This window comes from Microcebus murinus, chromosome 2, assembly GCF_040939455.1.
Source record: "Microcebus murinus isolate Inina chromosome 2, M.murinus_Inina_mat1.0, whole genome shotgun sequence".
NCBI lineage: Eukaryota > Metazoa > Chordata > Mammalia > Primates > Cheirogaleidae > Microcebus > Microcebus murinus.
Genome location: NC_134105.1, coordinates 116,298,052 through 116,325,888, shown reverse-complemented (window position 1 = coordinate 116,325,888; position 27,837 = coordinate 116,298,052). Strand labels below are relative to the sequence as shown.

At 42.6% G+C, this 27,837-nt stretch overlaps 1 protein-coding gene across 5 annotated transcripts in view; it reads left to right on the top strand.

Moving 5' to 3' along the window:
* The first annotated feature begins 3,110 nt into the window (after positions 1-3,110).
* Positions 3,111-27,837, top strand: part of SELP (selectin P) — a 37,012-nt gene continuing 12,285 nt past the window's right edge. For 2 of the 5 annotated variants that reach the window (XM_012783900.3, XM_012783899.3), the window contains exons 1-9: positions 3,119-3,232; positions 11,667-11,757; positions 13,809-14,195; positions 17,607-17,714; positions 18,196-18,381; positions 20,625-20,810; positions 22,319-22,504; positions 22,885-23,070; positions 26,649-26,834. In XM_012783900.3, the coding sequence (XP_012639354.2) occupies positions 3,230-3,232; positions 11,667-11,757; positions 13,809-14,195; positions 17,607-17,714; positions 18,196-18,381; positions 20,625-20,810; positions 22,319-22,504; positions 22,885-23,070; positions 26,649-26,834 (1,519 nt within the window). In that variant the 5' untranslated portion in view covers positions 3,119-3,229. Of the gene's footprint in view, positions 3,233-11,666; positions 11,758-13,808; positions 14,196-17,606; positions 17,715-18,195; positions 18,382-20,624; positions 20,811-22,318; positions 22,505-22,884; positions 23,071-26,645; positions 26,835-27,837 lie in introns of all 5 variants that reach the window. The other 3 variants (XM_076000371.1, XM_076000369.1, XM_076000370.1) reach the window with 3 other exon arrangements.

Genomic DNA, 27,837 nt, shown 5'->3' with positions numbered 1-27,837 from the left:
GCACCTTAAGTAGATCCTGGCCTGTAAGGATTCTGCGAAGAAATCCTAACAGCCTTACTAAAATTCTCTTGTATGTATTATAACATACTTATTTTCTCTTGCTCCTTTCAGGATCCTCTTTTTGTCTTTGATTTTTGACAGTTTGATTATATAGCTTAGTGTAGTCTTATTTTGATTAAACCGGGTTGGAAACTTTTAAACTTCCTGTACCAGGACATTTATATCTTATCTCAAATTTGAGAAGTTTTCACCTAGCACTTCTTTAAATAACCTTTTAATCCCTTTTTCTCTATCTTCTCCTTCTTAAATTGCTATAATGTGAATGTTAGCTTTCTTGATGCTATCCCACAAATCATGTAGGCTTTCGTCATTCCTTTTCATTCTTTTTTCTCCCTCTGACTATATTTTCACATAACCTGTCTTCAGTTCACAGATTCTTTCTTCTGCTTGATCAAGTCTGCTATTGATGCTCTCTATTGCATTTTTCACTTCATCCATGCATTATATTCTTCATCTTCAAAATTTATTTTTTATGATTTCAATCTCTCTGTTAAATTTCTTGTTTTGTTCATTTACACTTTTTATGATTTCATTGAACTGTTTCTCTGTGTTCATGTCAAAGTTATTGAGCTTTTTTAAAACAATTATTTTAAATTATTTGTCAGGGAGTTTACTTCTTTTGGGTCAGCTACTGGGAAATTATTGTGTTCTTTTGGTGGTGGTATATTAACTTGTTTTTTTCATGTTTCTTGTTGGCTCACACTGATATTTGGGCATTTGGTAGATTCGCACCAATTCCAGGCTATACAGTCTAGTTTTGGTCAGAAAATACCTTCAAGTATAGGAGGATTGAGGGCACTGGCTGGGCTGGGTGTAGCAGTTCAGCTCCAGTGAGGGCACAGCTGTGTAGTCTTCATACAGATCTGTCAACTCAGGTTGATGTTGGTGAAGGGTGCAGGGGTCCTCAGAGGCCAAGGCTATGGGAATCTGCAGTAGCAATGGGGCTGTTGAGGTTTTACTGGTAAAGACTGCTAGGGTCCTCCAGATCTCATTTATCCCACCTGGGAAGTTGTGACTGAGAGCATCCCTCTTGGCACTGGGTCTGGCTTGTGGGCCTGCTCATGGAGGTGGTGGTAACAGTGTCTGATGATCAGTGACCATGGAGTGATCTTTTCTGTGCAGATATTCTCTGATTTTTTTCATCTACTGTGGTATTGTAGTTTCTTAAATGAGCCCACGGGCCCTTCTAGGGATATTTTGGGTTGTGGATAGCTATCTATGTTTGTCTTTTTGTGGGAGGATGAAGGCTGGTCTCGCCTACTCCACCACCTTGCTGATGTCACCTCCCTAGGAATCTTTTTCTGCTTTCTCCATGCTCATTAATATTCAACATTATCAAACTTAAAAACACTTACTGTCAGTCATACTTATTATCAGTAAAAACCTATCAGTCTAGACAGTGCTCTCCCTCATTCTCATCTGAGAGATCTTTAAAAAATGGGGCAATGTCTGGGGAATGGACACACTTGAAGCTCTGACTCAGGTGTGCTTAAGGCAAAGGCAATACATGTAACCTAAACATTTGTACCCCTGTACTATGCTAAAAAGATTAAAAAGGGGGCCAAAAAGAGAGTCTGGGGAGTAAAAATAAAACAAAAAGAAATGGAGGCAAGTCTCATAAAAATAAGAGCAAGCACTTATGTTACACTTACAGTGTGCTAGTTATTATTTCAAACATTTAAATTCATTTAATTGTCCTGACTTTCTATGCATTTGGTGACTAATATCCTCATTTGTTCACAAACCTGAAGAAATTGAGTCATAGGAGGTTAGTAATAGCACTTTCCCCATCACAAAGCTGGTAAGTGGGGGAGCCATGCTGTCTGGCTCCAGGGTGTGAACTCTGAACCCTGCATCATGCTGCCTCAAAGTTCCTCACTCTTTCCTCTCCCTCAATTTTCCATATTCCCCTGTGGTCATTCCTTCATCACCACCTCCTTCACTGGCCTTTCTATTTCTTCTGTGTAATTAATCCCTTCCTCTTGCTCCCAAATTCCAAAGTGCAAATGCAGCCTCACACTCCTTAATTCATCTTTCAAATTTTCTTCCAGATCTTTCCATTTTGAATCTACGAGACACCTATTTATAAGCTGCAACAATCATGGAGTGAATGAAGAGTAACACCCACTACCGCACAACTTGAATTCCAAGAGAAAATATTGGAGTTATGGATTTCTGACTTGATGCTAAATACTTGATGTTTGATTTTGCTGTTTCTGAGACCACCTGAAAAGTATTAATAATAGCTAACATTTGTCGAGTATATGCCATTTGTGTGCCATATATCATTTCAAGTGCTCTCCACATATTAACTTGTTTAATCCTACAACAACCCTGTGAAGTTCTTCTATCATTCTGTTTCACAGTTGAGAAAACAGAGGTATAGAGAGTTTAAGTAATTCGTGCAGTGGCTAGCCAGAGGTGGAGCCAGCATGGATCCCAGGCAGTTTATTAACACAGCCCAAGTCTTAACCCCTGTGCCAACAGCTTTTTAGTCCCACACACTCCCCGGGAAGAAGATAACCAACCCTTTCATTTTATATCCTTTTTTTTTCTGACATAAGAAGCAAATTCCTTTTAAATGATCCACATCTGTTTTATACCATTTCAGAACTGTTACCAAGAATCGTCCCCAAGTGCCAGAAAACCCTCAGTGACTTTTTCCTTTTCTACCTATTATTATTATTTGCTATCATTTTTTTTCTCCTTTCCCTCAGAAGGCTTCTGGAATAGTAAACATTCACTGACTTTTCACAATAATTGGAAAATTTACACGAGGACATTATTATGAACAAGGCATGTTTTCCAAATGAATGACCTTAATTAGGGGCTCCCATCATAATCAAAGGAAATTTGACCCCCGGGGGTGTGAGCACTGTTCCTGCATTGCTCAGCCTGGGGTGTCCAGAGTGACTCACGCTTGCCCTTATCTCCTGACCATCTCTGCGGAAGGGGGTGATCCCTACTCCCTTGGCAACTGACGTTGCTTAGCTGCCAACATTGCTCCTGCGTTATCACCATTCTAACTTCATGGGAAGGGCTGTGGTGAACTTCTGGAACACGAATAGGAAGCTGTTTTTCTAAACAGCCTAAAACTGAGGGGAGGCAGCAAGACTATAAGAAGTCTGGGTTGGGCAGGAGGCAGAAAACCAGCAGAGTCACAGAGGAGATGGTGAGTTCATTTCTCTTTTGTACGGGAAGTGGTTGAAGTGAGTTGTCATTTGGGGCTGAATCGAGCAGGTAAAGGTTCAGAAAGTGAGGACTAGCAACAGACATGGAGTTTTATGGTGAATAGCCCATTAGCGTTTGCAAGTACTTTTAAACCTGCTGCCCGCTTTGACCCTCCCAGCATCCTTGTGAGTTGAGGTTATTTCCATTTTGGAAACGGAGCTGTCGCAGCTTGCAAAGGCTGGGTGTTTCACCAAGCTGCACTGTTGGGCTAGATGATGCTGGGATCTGGGTCCTGTCCTCTGACTCCACAGCCACTATTCTTCCTGCAGAACTTGCAGGGACCCTCCGAGGGTAGAGCTTGGTAAACTTGCCACCACCTTTTCCAAGAGCACTCTTCTCTCTGGGAAAAGCGGAAGGCTGAGCAACGCAGGCTGAGCAATGCCCTGGACAAGGCTACAGTTGAACTCGTTCTCAGCCCTTTCCCTCCTATTTCGTTCTGTGAGCCCTGCAAGTCTTCTGGGCCTGACCTGGCATATCTACATAGTTTCAATTTCTGCCCTATGTCTCAGTCTTGTTAATGACTCGATTTCCTTTTCTGTAAAATGGATATAATAATACTGTGCTGCGTAGTGTCCTGAGGATTAAATAAGATTATACTGAAGAGTCTTTAGGTCTGAGCCTGGCACATAGTAAGCGATTAGGAAATGTGAGCTATTATTGTTATAAGAGAGAGAAAATGCTTAGGGTGTGGTGGGGTTTGGGATCCCTTGGAAGATCCAAGGATAACTAGGCATTTTGAACTCAGTAATGTTACCCTAGATAAGACACACATGGTTAGGCTATTTCTAATTTTATCCCCAACTTTCCTAGAATATCCCACCCTGTCACATGGTCCACAATGCTGTAGTGTGTGGCTAAGGAGGAACAAAGCAGGTCTCTACTTTTGGGTATTGTTCTATGGGCCTCCAAAAAAAAAGGTAGTGCTTATGCTTGATTCGTTTCACCTCTTTGCTTTGCTATAGCACACTTTTCAAATACTGACAATGAGGGTTTTCTGTGTTGGGGAAAACAAGAATAAGGGAATGAGGAAGAGAAGAGAAAGGACTTTGAGCCTGTCCTAAGTTTGAACCATGATGACATAAGAATGTGCATTGCTTTTGTTTTATCTTTTTGCATGTCATACTTGTGAACTGGTCAACTTAACTGAATATGCAATTATTTCTCTCTTCCTTCTGTTCTCTTTGGTATCCTCCTCTATTTCAAAAGTATAAACATATTGGATCATGGAGCTTTTTGACATTCTGATGAAAGCTACCACTCCTCTTTCCCAGATGAAAACCTAAACACCTACATAACCACCAGCCTTTGTAGACAGCCACAGGAGGCTCCCAGACCTCAGTGTGGACCCAGGGTAAGAACCCATCTTCATTGCCTCCTATGCCTTATGCTTCGATTCGTGCCTTGAAGCTAGGCTGAAACCCTACAATAAAGGACTAAGGACTCCTGGTATTTTTTAAAAAAATATTTCACAGATGAGATCTCTTCCTTTTCCTCTGTGCACTTTTGGCCATTAAGATTCAGGAACCTCAAAAATCCCTGTGTAAGTTCTGTCTCAATTTCAGACACTGGTTTCAGTTAACTTCTAGGACCTGAGAAAATGAAGTAAAGATTTGTCTGGTGAGGTGTTTTCAATCAGATAGATCTCAGAGGAGGAGCTCTTGGTTGGGAACTTACGTTTAAATTATGCTAATGTTAGTCAAGGTTTTAGCAGGCTAAATAGTAGGTCTGAATTCTCTTCTGTTTACACCTTTTAACCATCTTAGATCTGTGGCTTCCAATCCTTAATATTCCTTGCATTACCTATTTTTCAAAATGCAACGAAGTGGTTCAGTCTCCCTTGGGCTGGCCAGCAGCTCTTAAAATGTGCATCTTCAGAATTCTGTTAGTGGAAACTGATTAATCAATCTTCAAAAATCAGAATGATTTACTACATAACAGGTGGTACTAAGAAAAGACCCTGGACCTAACCCTAGAGAGTGAGTATGTGGTGGTTTCATAAACGAACTTCATTACATTCTCTTCTAGGTATCTAAGCCCTCTGATTGAAAACCAAAGAAAAATTTTATAAAATCAAAATACAAAGCAAATCCTTTATATTTATAGGGATATAACTCAGCTATGGTCCAATAGACTTTTTAAAAATTTGTAAGTATAGTACTTTATTTTTAATGCTAATATTTCACCCTAAATAATGGCAATCAGTAGTCTAATTTAAATATATGTGTTGGTTCTAAATGTCTATGTCCTGGGTCCCTTCCTGTCTTTATTTGTAATTTGCTGTTTGGCCTAAAGAAAACCTTTTTTTCTCACTGTGCTTTTTCTTCTACCTTTAAGCTGGGGCTACTGATATCTGTGCCATACCACCATTACCGCTATCCGGGAACTTAAGGGAACTATTATATAAGTTGTATTGTCTTGTGACATCTGGGCTTTGCGACCAGCAAGTTGTATAGCTCTGCGTTCTCAATAACTCCATCCACCTTCACTCTTTGCATTCCTATAGATCCCAGCCCAAGCCAAGCCCTCTTTGACTCCCACTAGGACTATCACAGTAGCTTCTCATTTTGTGATTCAGCCTCCTTGCTTCTAATTCATCAAAAAACATCACTGTTAGATGTACATTTATCTGATACTTCCCTCTTCAGAACCCTGTGGGTAATCTGAGACCCACAATACCTGGCCCCAGACCTCCCAATTTTCAACATCAATAAGACCATATTACTACATCTCTTAAAAGTCTCCCTTGGCTTCTCATTGCACTTAGAATAAAATCTCATCCCCTTATTTTGGAGCCCAAAGCCTGGAGTGATGTGTCTCCAGCTTCAGCTCATATTCTTCCCCCCATTGCTCATTCCACTCCAGCCACTCTAATGTCTTCATGTTCCTTGAACACTGTGCACTTTGCTTCCAGCTTAAGGCCTTTGAATTCACTTTTTATTCTGCCTTTAATGCTCTTCCTCCTGCTACTCACTGGCTGGCTTCTTCTGCTCATTCTGCTCTCAACTTAAACATCACCTCCTTGGAGAAGTCTGCCTTGACCTCTCTGTCCACCATAACGACCCTGACACATTGCAGGCACTTAATTAACAGCCATTGAAATAAATAATGCGGAAAAACATGGATAATAATAAGGGAGCACCTATCTTGGTGTGGGGGAGGAAGTAATTATTATAGAAAAGCTCCTTTGAGAAGGACATATTTGTACTTACGGAGCTTGGCAGACACAGAAGAAGACGGTACTCCGGGCATAAGAACACAGGGAATATACAGTGCATTCTGGAAATTACAAGATGTTTTGTTTTAAATGCATTGTAGAATTGTATGGGGTGGGTAGGGGGTGACGGAGGGGTAATGGCAGGAGACAGGAATAGACAAACAGGAAAAGGCCATGTCTTGAAGGGTCTTGCATGTGCCATCTTGAAGGGTTTGTATGTATTGCTCAGGGAATGAGAACAGTTGAAGGATTTTAAATAGAGAAGTAGTATGATCATATTTTTGCATTAGGAATATCATTCTTAATGCATTTTAGAGAAAGAACTGGAGATAGATGATCTGGAGGAAAAGAGATCCATTAGAAGATGATTGCCCTGTTCTGGAAAGAAATGATTATGTCTAAGCTAGTGTGTGGAACTAAAGGAGAAATTTGGGGAGTGGCCAGGTATCCCATCAGAAGGTAAAGTCAACAGAATGTGATGACAGATTGATGTGAAAGTCCAAACAAGGGAGAGACCCTGCTCTTCTCTCCCTGCTACCATTTGATGGAAGACTTCCGGGTCTCTGCCGACAGTAGGTAAGGGGCTTGGGTCAGTGATACTGCCTGTTAGTAAGAACATACATCCCCCCTTTGGTGCTAGAGCTTTTAAAAGTCATACTCAGTTCAGAGGTTAGATGGAAATTTGCTTTCTCCTCCCCCAGTGTCTGAGCAGAAGGACTAAGGATGGAGGGGGGGACACTGAGTCAGCCTTTCTAGAAGTACGAAGCTGCGGTGTACAATGCAGACATGAGAGCAGGATCTCCTTTCTGTGGCACAAGTCTCGCCCACTTTGTAAGCCACCTGCCTGGAACCCTGGCAAGCCATGGGACAGGAGTCTACTGGCCTCTGGTACCTCTTTCTGTGAAATGTAAGGTCAAAGGAAAAACACTTCCTGCTTCCACTTTCTCTCTGCTCTTTCTTCAGCCCACAATCACTTTTACTTCTTTGGAAAAGAAAAATCAAAGTTAACCACGAGGCTCACTGAAGGTTTACACAAGCGCAGGATGTGATTCTAATGACCCAGTCTCGGACTCCTTCCCAGTGACTTCCAGTTTGAACCAGGCTGCCAGAGAACATTAACAATTAGCAGAGCACGCAGCTGCTTCTCCTAGAGAGGAATTTCCTCCTGTTTCAAGACTTCACTTGATTAGTGACACAGCACAGGGTTCCTAACTCGTTAGCCTTCTAGATCCAGCACCATCCTGAAGACTACACTGTAGAGCAGGAGCAGGTGTGAGAAGACCTGCCCTCCCCGCCCTCCCCCAGCAAGTTTCAGAGAAAATTATTACTCGTGGAAGATTTTTAAGCATCATCCATCCTTCATACCTCCACCCCAAACCCTTGTCTGTCACCAATGAGTCAAAGTGCTGCCTTACAGTTGACACAGAGATTTGAACTAGGGATCCATTAAACGAATGGATAGACTTAATGGGTCCATGAACCATTAAACGAATGGATAGACTTAATGGGTCCATGAACCATTTGAAACTGTCTAAAAAATTGCAAGTGTGCATTTTTTTTTGAAGAAGTCTGACCATGGCTTATATCAGACTTTCAAGGTTCATGAGCCCTGCAAGAATAAGAATCACTGTGTTAACTCAATGTACATTCAAGTAGCAAGCTTGGAAAAATCATTTAGACTCATTGAGTCTCAGAGATGGGGAGTTGTGGCCGCCCCATCTTGATCATTCATGGTCCAAAGGACTGCAGAATGCCAGAGAAATGCTGAGTTGATTTGGCAGTCATCTTTATGGTCTCCTACAGCTCTGAAATAATCTATAAAAAGGTGGTTGCTGATATTAATATTTGGTGATTATAAGAAACAGAAAACTATGGTCAGATTAAAGCAGGGGATGCACATTGACTTGCATTTTCCTTTCTTAGATGTTACGCTTTGATCAAAAGCACCCACCAGTCCTCTAAACCCTTAAAATGTTTAAAACCAGCTTGCTGAGGAAGTTTTGTTCAAACAAAATCTTATTTAAAGTTTAAACAAACAAGCCAAAATGGGAAACAGTGAGTAGAGTTGGACACAGTGGGGGTGGTGGTTAGGAGCCTCACCTACTCACCCTCCCCACCCTGCCCCCTGAGCTGGCCCCAAAGCCAGAGAAACCTCCAGAAATAATTCGTTCAGGGAGAAAACCACTTCCTAAGTACACAGGAAGAGTACCACCAGATTTCAAATCGCTGCACTCCTCCAATCTGCCTGAGTAGAAACCCAGCACAGGTTCAAAGGCAAACACCAGGCTCCCCTCATGAAGGCTACATCATGGTGTCCTTCTCCAGCAATACTTTTTCTCCTGGACCTCTAAAAACATTCTGGCAAACTATGTAACCTCTCCCACCTTTCTAAGTGGAGAGCTAAAAATTTTCATCATAGATTTTAAAAGAAAAGATTGAATTTCCAATGTATTATAAAGATTGGCCTTTAAAAAATAACCTGTTATATAATTTCCTTAAGTTTACCCAGTGGAATTAAATACTAGCATGATCTGATAATCCTTACGACTTAAAAAACTATAAATCAGCTCTTAATAAGAAATTTTACATTATTCATTTTCTCTCCTTTAATACTTATTTCTATTCTATTTCCCCTGCGGATTCTTAACGTCATATAACACATTTTAAGTTTAAAGTGTTTTCTTGATTACCCCATTATGCTTCTTTGTAAAAATAAAGATATAATAAATCATAATTTAAAAGATTTTAATTTTCTGAAGCCATAAGTCTCCATGTGTTAAATTTTTTTTCTTTGTGGTTGAGTTAGCTTAATAATTGCTTTTAGGACACAAATAAACTATCATAAATATACTGCAAGTTTTGATAAGTAACTTCAACTTTTATATTTAAAATGCTATTGAAGGTACATCTCTAAATGAAAGGAGGGTCTCTTCCCGTATTCATTCATATATCTATGAATGAACACTATTAATTTACCAAATTAGACAAGTTAAGCATCAGCCTTATTCCTATATTTCATTTTTAAGGATTTAAACATTGAGAAACTTCCTCCACATTAATAAGTAAACGGAAATGGAAGTTATATTTTAGCAATGTCTCTCAATTCTTTGAACTCCTTCCAAATTATATGCCCCAAATTTTATAGTGATTTATCACCAAAATTTAGTCAAAGCTGATAACTTAATTGGGTCCTCCCTCAAAATGATGAAAGGAGAGAAATGGAAATCACCGGACTTGAAAAAGGACTTGTTACACGATCATTTGAAGCATTCAAATTCTTAATACTTATACTAATACTTTGAATTGTCTATGGCATACCAATGTACTTTAAGGTCAGGGGCAAGGCTCCATGATAAATAAGAGTTAGATTAGTAAAAGGTATGATTTTCTCTTGTCAAGTAGGAGAAGATTGTGGTTTTAGTCACCTTGGTTTTAGGAGAGTATACATGTGAAAGTTGAGAATTTGAATATAGGTTTAATGAACACTCTCCTTGGTTGGTAGCCCTTGAAAAGTCAGGAGCATCCTGGTTTCAAGATTTCTGCTCCATCACTTGGGATGGTACTTTCTGAGTATTAAATAGAACTGTGGTAGTAATAATGGCTGGTGATACAACACAATGCAGAGAAAACAATGGAGGTTAAGTCCCCATTGAGGGATTGTCACCCTACTTCCTGCACAAATAAACAGCACCATAAATCCTAACATTATGCTACTTTTAGTGTTTAATCATAGTTCCTGCAGACGTCAGCTGATTTGTGTCATAGGTTATAAGAACACAAAATATACCTACTTATCAAAGACAATATTTAAAGAAACTCCTAGATGGAAAAGTGCCAGGCTTCTTATACTAAGATAACCCCACTATCTAGGAAATTTTCATTAATTTGAGTTTGTCCTTGCCAGGATCTGGTCAGGCTGTAGTCAGTAGTGCATACACACACAAACACACACACACACAAACATGTACACATACATCACCCCACACCATCCCATGCACAATCCCTGGGGCGTGGTCTGTGGCAATTCAGAATTTCTATACAGAGGGGTTTTAGGTAGCAATCTGGCTAAAGGAGCGGTAAAGCTGCAATTGCAAAGCAAATGTACTGTTTTTATGTTGGTGGTAATGTTGGGTGGCTTTGGAGGGGAACAGGTGCAGCAGCTAGGTTTGGCTATGTTGTACACTCTGTCATCCACAAGAGCAACACAGGATGGATTTGGAAGTCTGGAAATTTATAAAGGTAACAAAGTCGAATGGAAAGAATTCTTGTTTCAGGGTTAGGCTCTGCCACTGTCATTCTGAATATATTATTTAGATGCTCTAAGCTTCAGTTTTTTCAAGTACAACATGAAGAAGTTGGACAAGATGGGCATTTCCAGAACTTATTTGTTTAAAAACATTTTTAAATGTTCATAGATTTGATTAAATCCCAACCGAAGGGAGCTCATGAGAAATAATGGTGTAGATCCAAGGGGAATATGTTTATTATATATATAAAGAAATATTGAATGGTATATATGTTAAATATTAAATAGAATTAAAGATATTTTCTGAAATAGAAAAGCAAGAAGATAAAATATAAACCAATATTACAAACTAGATGGTAAAATATAGCATAATTAGTTGACGTACTACTGCATCAGAGTATAAGTTAGACATTATTTGTATGAATCAAGGAGCTCTCAAGTGACTTTCTATTATTCTTTTTTTTTAAATTTCAGCATATTATGGTGGTGCAAATGTTTAGGTTACATGTGTTGCCTTCCCCCCCCCTTATTCTTGGGTGTGATATGCCAGTTCTTAAAAGATTATTACATAATAATAATTGCAGCCATATTCATGTGTTTAGCATTTTTCTTACATACATATTAAAAATATATCTCAAAAGAAAAATATTGGTGACACAAAGCACCCAATTAATATTTGCTGAACGCATGAAGAAGTGAACTCTGTCGCCGGCCTTGCTACAGCGCCCATCTAGAGTAGGACTCAGAATTAGAACAATGAGAAGAAGGAAACAGAGGGCGTGATCCACCCTCCCAGTGGAAATAGGCAGAATTATAATTCAACATAATAATTATCAACTAGGATTTTGTTGACCATGGTGGTGGTATATGAATACAAAAGGAAGATTTTTTTCTGTTTTCTTTTTCTTGTTACAGGCCAGCTGCCTCAAAGCCATCTGGAACGAGGGATTCCAGCAAGTAGTCTTTGGAGCTACCCACCTCCTTTTCTTCAGTGCCCTGATCTCTGGTAAACTCTACGCCAACCCTTCACTTAGCCCTGAGTAATTAGGGTAGAGCACAGAGCCAAATGGGAGAAGTGAAGGGCTGTCGCCACTTGTGGTGAAGCATGGGAAAACTGTTCAAGCCCAGATTTCTGGAAGAGAAATGTATCCAACACAATCATATTGGTAGAAAATGATCAGTTCAGAAAGAACTTAAACTGATATATTCAGGACCAATTTACCTTTGGGCTTGGGCACAGGCACATAAATACTTTTAGGGACCCACAAAAAAATGTTTGAATGTCTTCTATAATAATTTTCTTTGAAGTCAAGGAAAATGTTTTAATATACAGTAATACATTCATCTTAATGGCAATGCAGTTGCAAAATATAATTTTTTTTTTTTTTTTTTTTTGAGACAGAGTCTCACTTTGTTGCCCAGGCTAGAGTGAGTGCCGTGGCGTCAGCCTGGCTCACAGCAACCTCAATCTCCGGGGCTCAGCGATCCTACTGCCTCAGCCTCCCGAGTAGCTGGGACTACAGGCATGCGCCACAATGCCCGGCTCATTTTTTGTATATATATTTTTAGTTGGTCAATTAATTTATTTCTATTTTTGGTAGAGACGGGGTCTCGCTCAGGCTGGTTTCGAACTCCTGACCTTGAGCAATCCGCCCGCCTCGGCCTCCCAAAGTGCTAGGATTACAGGCGTGAGCCACCACGCCCGGCCGCAAAATATAATTTTTAATATATTATTTATGGAGGAAGGGGCCTACAAAGATAAAATTGCCTAGGGTCTGTGAAAGTTATAATGCAGCTCTGGCTCTATCAGGATAAAGTCTTAAGGCAAAACAATGCTGCAGAGGTGTCAGTGAGGGAGGTACAAACACGGTCAACCCTCATGCAGCCTGCGGAGGAGAGGGTTGAATAGAAACAAGCCTTTATAAACAGGAAAGGGAGCCATTTCCAGGCCTGATTGCTTGCATTGTACACCTCTTCATGTGGGAACTGGCCTCTTCTGCCCCAGGGGAGCTCCCAGAGGTTATGATAACAACATTTTGCATCATGACATCATTATACTTTCCAAGAGCACATTCTTTATTTCATTTGATATCACAAACACTTGTAAAGAAGGGCTGTTTTGTGCCCTATTTTAATAAGTGAGTAAGCGGACATGGAGGAAGTAGAGTCATTGATCAAAGAGAGACAACCAAGAGAAATGGCTCTGCCACAAACCTGCTGCGTTTATTTATGTAGTTACCGAACGTCTGTTTCCTTATTTACACATTTATGTATTTATTTAAGTATTTAATGAATGCCCATTAGGTGCCAAACTCTGTGGTTGGTGCTAAGAATCCAGAGCTCAAAAGAGACCTCCATCAGGGATTTACAAGCTGGCAGACGTGGACCACGTTGTAGAGACATGACGATACTCGGCAGTGAAGGCAGTGGAGTGGGGACCAGGTGCAGCAGGAGCCTGGAGGAAGGAGCCCTGAGCCTACCTGGGGAGGTCATGGAAAGCACAGGGAGCCAAGTTCACCAGGCATAAGAGGGGAGGGCAGCCAGGAGAGCGGGAAGAGAATGCGCAAAGGCGTGTAAGTGGGACTTCCGTTTTGCCAAGAAGGCAAACATGGTGGGCAAGGGGGCTGGTAGGGTCCAGATCCTAAAGCATCTTACTTTCCATGTGAGGCAGAACCTGCCATTAAGACATTTCATGTGTCATTTAATGTGGGCTGGGGCGAATTACCTAACATATCTCCTTTACTTATAAAAGGAGAAGAGGCAATTAGATGACCTCCACGGTCCCTTCTGACTCACTCTGGTATCTTAAGATTCCAAATTTTTAACGCCAAGGATCCTCAGAAGAGGAGATTTTCATATTCTGACTTCATGTACACTTTCAAGTGGAAGGAGGAAACCGCCCTTTCCCCCTTCAAACAACTACCTTAGACACAAAATAGGCAGGTGTTGGGTGTTCATCTTACGGTCAGGGGCTCACCTGACGGTGCAGAAGTGTGCTTCCGATCACACCCTCCTGGCAAGGGAGGCTAACCTGGCCCTCACTCTCCTTTCATCTAGAACTAACAAATCAGAAAGAAGTGGCCGCGTGGACCTATCATTACAGCACAAATGCATACTCATGGAATGTTTCCAGGTCATTCTGCCAGAAGTACTTCACGGATTTAGTGGCCATCCAGAATAAAAATGAAATTGCCTACCTCAATGACGTCATACCCTACTACAGCTCTTACTACTGGATTGGGATCCGAAAGATCAATAATAATTGGACCTGGGTGGGAACCAAAAAGACTCTCACCAAGGAGGCTGAGAACTGGGCTGACGGTGAGCCCAACAACAAGAAAAACAACCAGGACTGCGTGGAGATCTACATCAAGAGCCAGTCGGCCCCGGGCAAGTGGAACGATGAGCCCTGCTGGAAAAGAAAGCGGGCCCTCTGCTATACAGGTAGTGCCTTCTCTGCTCTGAAATTTGAGTGTTAAAAGGAAAAAAAAAATAACTGCCTTCCCTGGCCAACGTAAACTCTGGGTTGATATTGTGGAGTCACAAAGGCAGGGGCGTGAAATCAAGGAGTAAACTTAATCAATCGGCATGAGTGAGCACCTTGAAGAATGTAAGATCAGGATTAGAGAAAAACAGCTGTTTGAAACTAGAGGGGACCTGATATCATCTGCCCTCCCCTTCTGATCTTGTTACTGAAGAAATAGATATGCAAGAAGTTTTAGCTTCTCCTAACTTTGCTTGTGGAACAGGACAAGCAAAGTTATGATTGGAAACCAGTCTCCTAAATTTTAGGTCTTGAGTTTACCCCACCACCACCCCCACCCTGCTCTGCCCTAGTATAACAAAAAGTCTAAACTAAGGTGGAATTCAGCCCTGGGCCCTGGGAGATACAGTTGTAGCTAATACCATTTGAATGCCAAATGTGTTCCAGGCATTATTAGTTCATTTAGTGCATGTGTCGTTTGTTCATTCAGTATTAGTTGCATTTAGTCCTCATGACAACCTCCTCAATCAGGTCCTTCTATTTGTTTTATTTTGCTGATAAGGGAAAGATTCGGAGCTTTTAAGTAATCTGCCCAAGGTTCTAAGCTAGTTGATGGTGGAGCCAGTTTCAAACTCATGTTGACTCCAAAGTTGGTAGTTTTTAGCCACGTATGCCATCACAGTCTTTGCTCAACATTTTCATGAAACAATTCAAGATCATAACTAATGATGGCAAACGCTTTGTAATTTCTCTTCCACAACAACATATCCAATGGATGTGGACTTTAGTGGGAGGGTGGGGAGCCCGTAAATGGAAGAAGGAACCAGAAATGAGATCCTGGGGGTATATTTGATTCTCAGTTCTCCCAGTTCCAGAGTAAGACAAGCATGAAAGCTTGGTCTTCCCAAGGTCATGAGCCTAGTGCCAGAGCTGATCCCACCTTTCAGATGTTGGTTCCTGTCTGGAGGGCCCTCCTGCACTTACTAGCACACACACTGCGGCCAGGGAGAGCATGGACTGCCCTGAGCAAGAGGGTCCTGAGCACTCTAGAGCCTCTTTGAAAAATCATCTTACACGTGCCACACTCTGCTATAGATGTTCTGAATTCTTTAGATTTTAGATATTTCCCTTGCAGAATCCTTCAGTAATACACATATGGAACAGAATACACAGCATATTCCTTCTATATTTTCCCTCTCCTCACCCAAACCTCCTAACTGAGGGAAAGCATATCCATGAACACTTTGTCATGTAGTCACATCTCATTTTATAAATAATGCATTTATGTATTAATTAATGAATGGCCATTTATTCATGCACCAGGGTGGGCATTACATTAATTCATCGGACTGCTCTCCTGGTTGGCTTTTTACCCTTTCTGGGCAATGCCTCCCGAGAACTGTCCTTTATCAGATTATCTTGATTGCCGCCAGCTGCTTCAATATGCCACTGATTTCCCCCCCTCCTCACCCAAACTTCAACATCCATTTCTGCAAGACAGTCTTCCCCAATAAAGCTTACCAAAAAATGGCAAGATAGAAAAGAGATTGAAAATTGTTGTCATAAAGCCAATCCTCTAACCTGCAATAGTGGCAGACATCACCAATTAGAACAATTTCATTTGAACACAGATGGGTTCCATTTCTACCCCAAAAATACTCTAGACAGCCACTATTACTGATTGACATTTTGCCACCCAAAATGTAAAGGATGTAGAACCATCAATTCGCTGTGGGAAATAGATGAGAAATAAATATGTATACTGCAATAAGAAATGATTAAGTGATTTTTGGAATAATTCTCTACATGTCAGGATTTGTTAGACCTCAGAACCAAGCTGTGAAAAAAAAGATTTACTCACTGAATCATCATTATTCTCCTCCTGGAGATCCATCCAAAGGAATAGACAAGTTGCTAACATGCTTGGGAGTCCTGACATGGGATAGAATACAGAACATTCCCTGGTTGTTTTTATTTATTCATTTATTTATTTATTTCAAGTTTTTATTATTCCTAGAATTCTGAGATCCTCAAGAATCTACAATCAGGGCAAAATTTATATGCTCCAAGAACATAAGGCAGGCAAGTGTTACTGCTGTGAGGCACTTGGGTCAAGGTTAGGGGCAAGGTGGAGAGGATGGAAGATGTGGACCAATCCTATATCCACCAGCTACTGTTGCCTCTGCATCTTCTCTTTACCTGGACCCCTTCCCTGCGCCTCAGAGCAGCTGCACCAAACTCACTGGCTGCCATGGTAACTTCTTCCTGTACAAGTTTTCGTGGTTTATAGAATGATGGCATCTCAGAGTTGGGAGGAAATACAGAGGTCATCTAGCACTAGCACAACCCTCTATGTGGCATGTGGATTTCCTCTTGTAATATATTCCAAAGTGGACCGACATGTGGCCAGGGCTTAGTGCAGAGGAAATGACCACCAGAAAGCAGTCCAGCCCCAGACCTTGCCCCCAACCATGACTTCATCCAAAAAAAAAAGAAAGAAAAATCAATGAAAATGTTCTCAGTGCAGTGCTTTCATCATATCACCTCCACTACTGATCCTCCACCAAGTACATATATACCCTCAAAGACTTCCTTGCAGGCAAGAAGCCCTGGCCCTTCTTCATTGTCACCCAAGTGGCATGGACTGAGTGTGGAGGGCCTGGCAGGTGAGCTGTGGTCTGTACCCTCCAAGCCTGGCATGTTCAGCTCTGGAAACATCCCCTCTTGGGGTAGTTTGTCTTTTACCAGAAGCAGGTCTTAAACATCTCATTTGGCTCCTCTGCCCAATGCCCACATGGCAGTGGGCATAGATTTGAAGCAAACAAAAGGCAGAAGGGGCTGGGCCCTGACACTGGGTAAACTGGACTCAGAGAAGTAACTTGCCTAAGGCCATGCAGTGAGCAGGCAGCAGAGCCAGGATTCAGATCCTATCAGTGTGACCCTGGCCCCCGACATCTGCTCCTGACCTCCATGCAGTAACGTGTGGCATGAGGGCTTCCATGGTAATTCAACTCAATAAGTACAACTCTTGCTTAGAAAACCACAATCCACTTTGTGCCACGTTGAGGAGTTTTTCTGTTCACACATCTATCAGTGACTCCATTTGTCCCTCTGTGTCCACACATAGCAATGCCCCTCTTAGGAAACGCTAAATGCAGTGTGAAATAAGAGCCATGCAATGCTCCAGCAGTCTCCTACAATGCCTCTTGCAGGGAACAGGTTGCCTCTCCAGGTGACCCTGTGGTTCTCTGTGGTCTGGCTAGCTCAGTCCTACCTGAGAGGGGTTGAGTCTGTGGCTCAGAATAAGAACCCAGCATTTCTCAATGTCTCCTGTGAATGCTTGCGATTCTGACCTGGCTGTATCTATGCAGCCTCCTGCCAGGACATGTCCTGCAGCAAGCAAGGGGAGTGCATCGAGACCATCGGGAACTACACCTGCTCCTGCTACCCTGGATTCTACGGGCCAGAGTGTGAATATGGTGAGGCTTCTATTCTGTGGATGTTATTCTGGTCATTGGTCTTATGCTAGATGTGATGCCAGGCAGTCGGTCACATTGGCGACTCTCCACTGAGTACAGGCTGGTCCTGGGCCCCTCCATCATCTGTTGTCTGCTCCACCCAAATTGTCCCCAGACACACACTCTGGGGTAAAAATATTATATTTTTGGACAGACCATGAACTCACAAAATTTCAAAAGAGAAAAGGGAAATGCAAAGGAAGGAACAACAAAGAGAACTCTTTCAGACTATTTTACTTGTTTGAAACAAAAACCTGTGAAAGAGTGATTATTTCCCAAGAGGCAGCCAATACAATGGAAGCAAGTAAAGATGGACAGGCTGGGTTGGAAGCTTAGAAAGTTAGAGTTAAGAAGGTTACACAAATAGTTCCTGCTTTCAGCAAATCTGACACCATCTTTAAGTCTACAATGTAAAAAACATCAATATTTTTGTCTCCCTCAGTCAGAGAGTGTGGAGAATTTGATCTCCCTCCACACGTGCTTGTGAACTGCAGCCACCCACTGGGCAGCTTCTCTTTCAACTCCCAGTGCAGTTTCTACTGCCCCGAAGGCCACCAGCTGAGCGGGCCCAGCAAGCTGGAGTGTTCGCCTTCTGGAGTCTGGACAGATGAGCCCCCACAGTGTGTCGGTGTGTAGACCCCACTCTTTCCACCCTAACTACTAGACTTTGGCCAGAGGGAGTGGGTGGGTGGAGGGGAGAGGGACATAATGAGCTATCTTCATTTAACAAAGTGAGAAATAATGAAGATCTATGTTAAATGGAAAATTCTGGTTATCGCTGTTACCCATCTACCAGACTAACGGTAATTTTAGTTTTCGTGGTATTTTATATCCATAGAGTGACTTAGTAAGTTTAATCTTTGATTCTGAGGCAAAAACATTACAAAGGGACCCCTTTCCCCTAAGTAATTACAAAGTAAACAGAGTATAATGATGAAGACTTATGAGTTTAATTTTATTAGTTTGATCACTTTGCCTTGCTTCTCTAAATGAGAAGCAAGGGTATCTGGATCTTTCCAAAGAGTGACTGAAAGTACCGTTTAATCAACCAAGCACATAGCCCTGCCTGCCGCTTTAGGAAGGTATAGCTGCTGCAAGATCCAAAGACTTCCAAGGTGCTAGAAATAATTTGCCCAAGGACTCATTGTCCTGTGGTTGTTTTCAGCTGCCCATTGCCAACCCCTGAAGATTCCTGGTTTAGGAAGCCTGACCTTGTTTCACTCTGCAAAAGCATTTCAGCACCTGTCTAGCTGTAGCTTCATTTGAGAAGAGGGATTTATATTGCTTGGGCCAGAGGTGGTGTAATGCACAGCCTCAGGGGTATGGATGGCCCAGGCCAGTGTGTAAAAGTGAGTTTCAGGTAGTAGGGATGTATAATGTCCACTGCACCCTGTCCTTGCTGGGCATATAGATGAAGCTAGCCAGCTTATGGACAAGCTGTCCTGAATTGCCAAAATTTAACTCTCCTTCTACCTGCCACCCAGCTAGATTGGGTATATCTGGGACAAGAAAAGTGTTTCAGATTCTAGAAAAATAAAAGGCTGAATTTACTAGAAACAAAATTAAAACTCCTTCCTTCCCCAAAACTCACAATGCACAGGCAGGTTCAGAATGACCACATTCATAAATTTCACATAAGGTGGGAAAGGTGGCATCTGCATCCATAAGTAGATGTTAGAAGACCTGCCAGAACAGGTGTACAGAGGAATAGTGAGTAGAGGACATTCAGAATAGAGCTTGGAGAAATCTGCATTTATAAGAGATTCAGGTTGCCCCGAGGATGGGAACTCCAAGTCTGCAGGGCGAGAGTAGTTGAGGCAGGCCCACCAGGAGATTAGATACTTCTCCCCATGGTCCCAGGTCCCTAAGATAGGGGTCGCCACAGAGGATAAGGAAATTGATAGGCAACAGAGAGAATAAAAGAATACACAGAGACTAAGGTATAGTTTATGGTTTTATATGTATATAGAAAGATCAGATAAAACACAGCGGGAAGTTCCTAGGGGACTGGCAGATCTCCACAACTGCCAGCAATATGGTTAGATTCATACAGGTTTTTATAATCACAGACATCAATTACCAGTTGTCAGGGTAACATATTTGCATATCAGGGAATGCAGTTGCTAGGGGATACAGGTAGTGGGTTAGGGTCAAAAGTCCTCTCAAGGGGCTTCTAATCTATCTAGGTGAGCAAATAGGTACAAAGTCTTTTAGGGGCTAGCTTCTAATTTCTGAGAGGTAGTTGTCAATTAACAAAGGTAAAACAAAAGTGGTAGAGTGACTCTCTATATCTTTGATTAGTTATGGTGGACTTAAAGGTAGACAGACAGGAGAGAGCAGGAGCAATGAGAACAGGAGAGATATAAAACATGTTGTTTATAACCACCAGGGCACTTCTCTGGGCAAAGTGCACTCGTTGTTTCCAGCCCCCATCCTGTGGGCCATGTTTGCCTTGCCTTGTCTTTCAAGATACAGGGAAGCTCACAGATCCTGAGATACTGGGAAGCCTTCCTGGAAAACATCCCTACCGGAGATTTGAGAGCTCTCCCATGATAGCAGCCTCTGAGAAGTGAACCATTGAGTCCACACATTCCTTTAGGGCAAAACCCTTCAAACTCCTGTTTCTGTCTTTAACATAGTAATATTGGGTTATACAATAAAATAATGGTCTTATGAGCCACATTGCATTAATTCCTCAATCATATTTTCTCAACACAAGTTTGTAAAAACATAATTAGGGTCTCCTGCCCCTTACATCTTCCTAGCTCCACCTCCATTTCCAGAGGTTCTACCATTGCTCTCCAGCCATGGGCAGGGTTCTTCTCCTTCCTGGTAACTTTTTGTTTCCCAATCTTTGGTTGTTCTCTCTAGCTATGCAGTGCCAGCCCCTGGAAGCTCCCAGCAACGGAACCATGGACTGTGTTAATCCACTCGCTGCCTTTGCTTATGGCTCCAGCTGTAAATTTGAGTGTCAGCCTGGCTATCGCCTGAGGGGTTTGGACACACTCCGCTGCGTTGGCTCTGGCCAGTGGACCGCACCCTTGCCAGCCTGTGAGGGTAGGATTTGCTTTTGACAGCCCCCAGCCTGTCCAAGAAGGAGTCATGGCACAGTAGAAAGACCAAAGGCTCTTCATGTCAGGGTGACCTCTTCTAGGCTGTGACACTGGAGCAAATTGTTCAACCCCTGGGAACCATAGTTTTCTCATCCGTGACATGGGGCTAAGAATTGCAGGGTTCTTTTGTGGGAATTAAGTATATTAAAAGTATACAATTAGATAGTGTGTTTAAAGTACCTATCATAGAGCCGGGCTCTTGTTCAACCTTAGTTTCTGCTGCTTCTTTTTTTTCCTTCCTGCCCCACTTGCACGTCCAAGCTGTGGGACAATGTCCTATACTTGAGAGGGAGTCAGAGCAGTGGCTAGAGTGGCTAAAAAGAGAGATTCTCCCCAGCCCCAGTCTTTGGTGGCAGCCTTTGACAAAGGAGCAAAGGAACACTGCATCAAAAAAGTGTGTGATGCCATCCCAGGCAATTATCTAACACCACAAAACTGAGTTCTGTGCAATGGTCTCACACCCTCAACCTGTAAGGCAGAGAGGGGTCATGAGAGAATAGGAAATCAAAGGCGAGTTAGTGAAGTCTCAGACCAGACCTAGCTTACAATACCAGCTCTCTGCTGTCTAGCTATGAGACTTAGTGAAGTCACTTAACATTTCTGAACCTCACTTTTCTCATCTGTAAGGTAAGAAAGAAGCACTAGATGATATTTTGTTCTTAAATGCCCTGGTTCTGTAAAACCCAGAGGTCAAAGCCCAGAGTGGAAGGGAGGTCTGTCTACTCTGCAAAACCCCAGGAATAGCCTGGAGATGAGATGGTTTATCAAGGAAGAGCATGAGGAAACCAATCTTTGTCAGAACCGAGGTCACTTGGAGCTTAATTGTGCTCAGGAACTCAGTGGCGATTGAAGCCTAATTAGGATGACATCCTGTGCTCCAGAGACAAAGCCCTTTTTGGATCACTTTAAAGGGCTAGGTAGTAGTGTCAACAGTAAGCTATGCTAGTCCAGCTTTTGCCCTACAACTCCAGCCTTTCCCTGTGGCTACTCTTTCCAGATTCAATTTCACAGAAAATGTCAGTAAATATTTAATGACCACCTATGAGGTGGAAACACTGTGCTTGGCTTTGGAATACAACCCTGAATGTCTGACCACAGCCTCAAGGAGACTGCGCTGCCATGAGGAAGAATTACAGTCATGTACGAATAACATAAGAACAGGGGGCTGTGGGGCACGTTGGAGGTGTCCCTACCCGAGCTGGGACGGGAAGAGAGGGATTCCCAGGGAGAGTGAAGTCTAAGCTGAGACCCGAAGGGCAGGGGAGAGTGAGCCAGGCAGAGAGGGCATGGGGAGGTGTCCCAGGCAGTTTCCCTTTGGAAAACGAAAGATCTGGGGTTCCAAACATCCTGCCAAAGTGGGTAGGAAAAATGCAGCATCCCTGGGAGGCTTTTCTGAGAAAGAACTGGGCCCTTCCATTACTCGGCTTTAGAAGATCGTTTTTTTTTGCTTAGCCATTTCGTGTGAGCCACTGGAGAGGCCCATCCACGGAAGTGTGGATTGCTCCCCACCCGCAAGAACATTCCAGCACAACTCCGACTGCAGCTTCCACTGCAACGAGGGTTTCACGCTGAGAGGAGCCGACGTAGTTCAGTGCACTGACCTGGGGCAGTGGACAGCGCCGGCCCCCGTCTGCCAAGGTACTGCGACAGCTGTATTGTTCTTCTGTGTGTCTCAGCTAATCAAAGGCATCAGTGTCTGCCCTGAGCACTGTCATGTATTTATTCATCAGACACCCACGAAGAACCTACTGTGTGCCGGTCCCTGTGTGCCTGGCACTAGGGGTGAATACACGACATGTGTATTAAAAATTATTGATACATATTGCCAAAATGCTCCATAATGGCTTAGCACTTCCCTAATAGAATCCTTCCCGTGCCATTGTAATTAAGTGACCCTCCTCATCTTCTGAGATAGGCAAGCCCAATTTAAGAATACCTGTTCTTTAAGGCCAATGGGTCAAAATCAATGAGTACTTGCCTGTTGCTGTTTCTTTACTCCTCATTTCCTCACCACTTAGCCGTGCAGTGCCAGGATCTTCCGGCTCCAAACAAGGCCCAGATGAACTGCTCCCACCCCTTCGGGGCCTTTAGGTACCAGTCCACCTGCAGCTTCACCTGTGACGAAGGCTTGCTCCTGGCGGGTGCAGGTGTGCTGCAGTGCCTGGCTCCTGGAAGCTGGAGTGCCGCTCCTCCGGAATGCCAAGGTGAGAGCTCGTGTGTCCCAACATCGTGGAAATAATCCCAGGCAGTGTGCTAAAGGGCTGTGTTTTAAAGGTGGCAATTGTGTAGGATCCACCTTGAAATGGACTGGAAAATTAATAAATACTCTCACTCATCCTTCCATCCTGCAACCCAAGGACCCCAAATGTAAATGTCTTCGGGGGCTAGGCAGGTAACACAGTGTCGGGGTGTTTTGGTCCTTGCTAACTCCTTATCAGGACCTGAGGGCTCCTGTCACTCACCTGGTGAACTATTCTCACCTGGCTGAACACAGTGTCTGCAAAGAAGACCAGAAGGACAAAAATTGCTTCATGGTGGTTGTCCCAAGGTTGACATGGCATTTTATTCCAAGGGATCATGGGGCATATGGTGGAACTGGGCTGGGGGCAGAATTTATAGATATCTAGTAGCAAACATATGCCAAGATCTGTATAATAATGAAGAAATATACTTAGGATAAAGTGGAAAATGATGGAAAGAGAATAAAACTCTATGAACTGGAGGTTACAGGATTCTGAGAAGAAAAAAAAAGGTACAGATTCAGTACAAGTATTTATATCTGCATGGTGCTTGACATAAAAAGCCAGTGTACCCTGTCAATGTTGTAACACCCTGTATGAAATAGAACTGATTCTAATCACATATATTTGTGAATTGAAGGATAGATGTATGTTTTTTATATTTGCATTCTTTTTTTCCCTCAATGTGTCCAACTCTTTAGTTACATTGATAGCAAATACTGCCTTTAAAAAGCAAGATTTATTAGCTGGGTGTGGTGGCACATGCCTGTAGTCCCAGCTACTTGGGAATCTGAGACAAGAGGATTGCTTGAGCCCAGGAGTTTGAGGTTGCTGTGAGCTATGATGACACACCACGGCACTCTAGCCAGAACAACAAAGTGAGACTCTGTCTCAAAAAGAAAAAAAAAAAGATATTCATTTATAAAATCTACAGAAAAATAAGAAAGTAGAGAAATGGAAAAATATCCTCTTAAATACTCTAACCCTAAAATAGATACGGTTAACATTCTGATATGAATTCTTTCAATGTTTTCCCCCATCCATTTTCCCCTCTATGGAGTTAGTATTTTATGATGTATATATATTTTTAATAACAAAGTTAAATAGGTAAAATGCTAGGCATTTCTACATTATTTGCCATGCCGTTCACTCTGCACAGACTCTCAACACCTAAGTGAAAGCAGGCAGATACATGTTTTCTGTGAAGAGGAAGCCACTTGCTATTTAGGTCGCACACAGGCGTGCACACGCGTGCACCCCTCGCACACTGTTCAACGGGGCCGGCAGTAAGTGTATGAATGAGCGAACGAATGAACAAACTCGACAGAATGGATGTCCACCCCCTGGCACCAGAGTGTGGCAAGCCAGTGTCGCTGGGTTTGGGTGCGCCTTCAGAGCTGGGTCTGGCAGAACGGGGTGGTGCTGTGACCTCGCCCCCTCTGGGCTCATCCTGACTCCACAGAAGCCTGGGTATACATGACAAAGGTCACTCGGCTTTCAGGAAGAGCTCGGAGTGCGTGATTAGCGTTATCACAGCAATCGGGACTTGTCCAGGCAGCTCTGGACTGCGCAGGGCACAGATGACACATCATTGCTCCATGCTGTCCTGCCCGAGGGCGTTTCGCAGCAAGAAGGTTGCCACTCACCACGGCTTCCTGTGACCTTCCAGTTCCCTTCTGCTTTTAGTTGTTTACTGTGACTGAACTTTCTCCTCTCGTCGTCGCTGGGTAGGTGTCGAGCGCAATACCAAAATGTGAGCTGGGCAGGAAGGTGCCACGAGGCTTGCAATCAATCCTCTAGATGTTGTAACACTTTCGAGAGAGTGCCATCACACAATTTCCCTTTTCAGTGGCCCCGGCTCCTCCACACCCACCCTGCCGTCAGAAGGCAGAGCCACAAAAGAGCTGGAAACGGGCTCCATGGCGCCAAAGTCCGCACTGCCAGCCCTCCCCCCGCTGGCCCTTACAGTTTGCAAGCAGCCCCCACACACACTCGATACTGAAAGGCTTTTCAAGTGGCAGAAAATAACGAGGGCTTTGGACAAGTTGATCAGACTGGGGGCAATGTGGCTGGAGAGGGGGAGGAATGAAGGGAAGAGAAAGGTAGAGAAAAAATACTCTTAAAACCTCGTGCCAGTCAAGTCAGTGGCTGAAAAATGACTCCTGGACAACCATACTGCCACTGTCTCTGCTCTAAAGCCATGCACGGCTCAGCCAGGTCAAACAGCAAAGAAGAAATACCCTAAACCATGTATTTACTTAGTCTTTACTTTTTAATGTCAACATGCTTAATCTGGGTTTATTGTTTGATTATTTGGCAGAGAAACATCTTGACAGCTATTAACATTTGCATACAGCGCGTTTTCACTCTTGATCGGAGTAAAAGTCCTGGGAGCTATGTATTGCTATCTCCCCATTTTAAAGGTGAAGATATTGAGGCTCAGAGAGGTTAAGTAACTTGCCAAAAGTCACACAGAATGATCTCTGACCCAAGCAAGTCCCCTAGCAACTCAAACTCTGCATGTATAAACTGTAGCAAAGAACTATGATGCCTAATTTAACTTTTTTAAGTAAGTAAACAAGGGGAGTCATTTGTGGCTGACCACTGTAGGATGAGACCATGGAGAAGAAGTGGAAGCCACCATTTGCACACAGTTGATCACATTACATATCTACTGTATGTCCACGATTTTTTATTATACCTTTAATTTTTACATTTAACCCTTTGCACTCGGATGCCAAGTGTGACTTGACACGGTTAGCAAAAATTATAGAGATTAAAATTACTCTTTGAATGTATCAATAATTTGAAACATTAAAAAATCCAAATAAATTTGTATGAAAAGAAACTCCAGTTTTTTATTCTACTGCCGGGCTTTGTAAAATCTGGGGCATTTAAAAAATTAAATCCCGAGTAGAATAAAGGAATCGAGAAAAAAGTAAGCAAGTGCAAAGGGTTAATTAACTTACAAGGCAAGGATTATACTTTTTTCCCATTTTGAAGATGAAATAAGCAAGGCTCAGGAAGGTTCATGTCCTGAGATTAATTGCTAATAAGTAGAGAGCCTGAATTTCCACCCACATTCTTCCCACCAGCTAGTCAGGGAAATGGGGAGAAAGTATTTTACTCCATTTCCATTTTTCTGTTTCCAATCACTGTTTGCACTGTTTTCTGGTAAGGTCATTAGGCTTGTTTCTGAAGAAGGTATCAAGGGAGCAATCACTTCCACTCCTCTCCAGGGGCAACTGAAATGAGTTGCACCACTCTCTTTCTGAACAGAACACCAGCTTCCTTTTAAAGTCGCCTCGGAAGCTGTTTGTGAGAGATCATGTCAGGATATTAGTCAACTGTAAGCTGCTACTGTTTTGCACCCCCATAACTTTTAACTGGTGATAAAGCACCATACAATTTGAACAATCATTTTAGGCCAGATGCTGCCCTTGTGTATTAAGGAGGTCACACACAGGCACACCCCCCATTTATTTCAGGTTGCTGAGTTCTAAAATGATCTCTTCTCTCCTCCTCTGCCATGCTCACGGTAGCCATTAGCTGCCCACCTTTGCTAAGTCCTCAGAATGGGACAGTGACCTGCATCCAGCCTCTTGGAGCTTTCAGCTATAAATCCACGTGCCAATTCATCTGTGATGAGGGATTTTCTTTATCTGGACCAGAAAGATTGGATTGCACTCCGTCTGGACACTGGACTGGCTCCCCGCCAACGTGTGAAGGTAGGCTCCTGGGTCTGTCCTTACTTATGGCTTTTCATAAGGTGACATTGCAGAATGGAGCACCACCAGGAGGGATTTATATAAAAATGTAACCTGAGCTACAACAAACAACACACACTCCGCGAAACATGGTTATCTAGATCAAAAGTTTCTCTCTCTCTGAATAAGCTTTTAATGACTTTAATTAAACATTGCACAGTTTTATGAAGTGCTTTCATGTCCTTATAGCATCTGATGTTTACCACAATTCTGAAATAATGAGGAGAGGCAGTATCACCTCTACTTTGTAGATGTGAAAGAAACACAACCTCAGAGAAGTTAAGTAGTTTGTCCAAGGTCACACCATCAGTAAGTGATGAAGCTCAGCTACGTTATTGGAACTGTTACTTTCTTGTAAAGTCCTTTTCTGCTACATTCATTTCTTCATTCATTCCTACAGTCACCTTCACTGAGTACTACCAAGTCTCAGACACTGAGCTTATTCATGCATGGATGTGATTTAATCCTAGCATAGCTCATGTTTAGTTTCAAAAGTCACCGTTGTTCCAGTTTATTGTTCAGTGTAGTAGTCAGTGACGATGAGATTGGCAATAATAGGTACTATTTTTTGCTTATGTTGTACCAGCTATTTCCTATACATTACCACATTCAATGCACAGACACAACCTTTAAGATGGTGGTTATTACTACTATTCCCATTGTAAAGGTGAAGAAACTGAGGTTTCGAGAGGGTAAGTAGCTGGCAAAGGTCACACAGCTAGGAAGTGTAGAGTCAGGATTCGAATGACTCGTCTGACTAGGACTCGTGTTTTTCCCACTGCGTTACACTGCCACCCAGTGGCAGGGCTTCTACATCCTGGGGCAATCACTTGTCAATTTACTCTTTTCAACTGCACAGGTTGCAGCTAATACTGCTGAAATGAACTTTAGAAATGGCAGTGCCTGGTGATCAGATGAGAAAATATGTCGGAAGAAATCTATTAGTGTTATATTAAAAACAGAT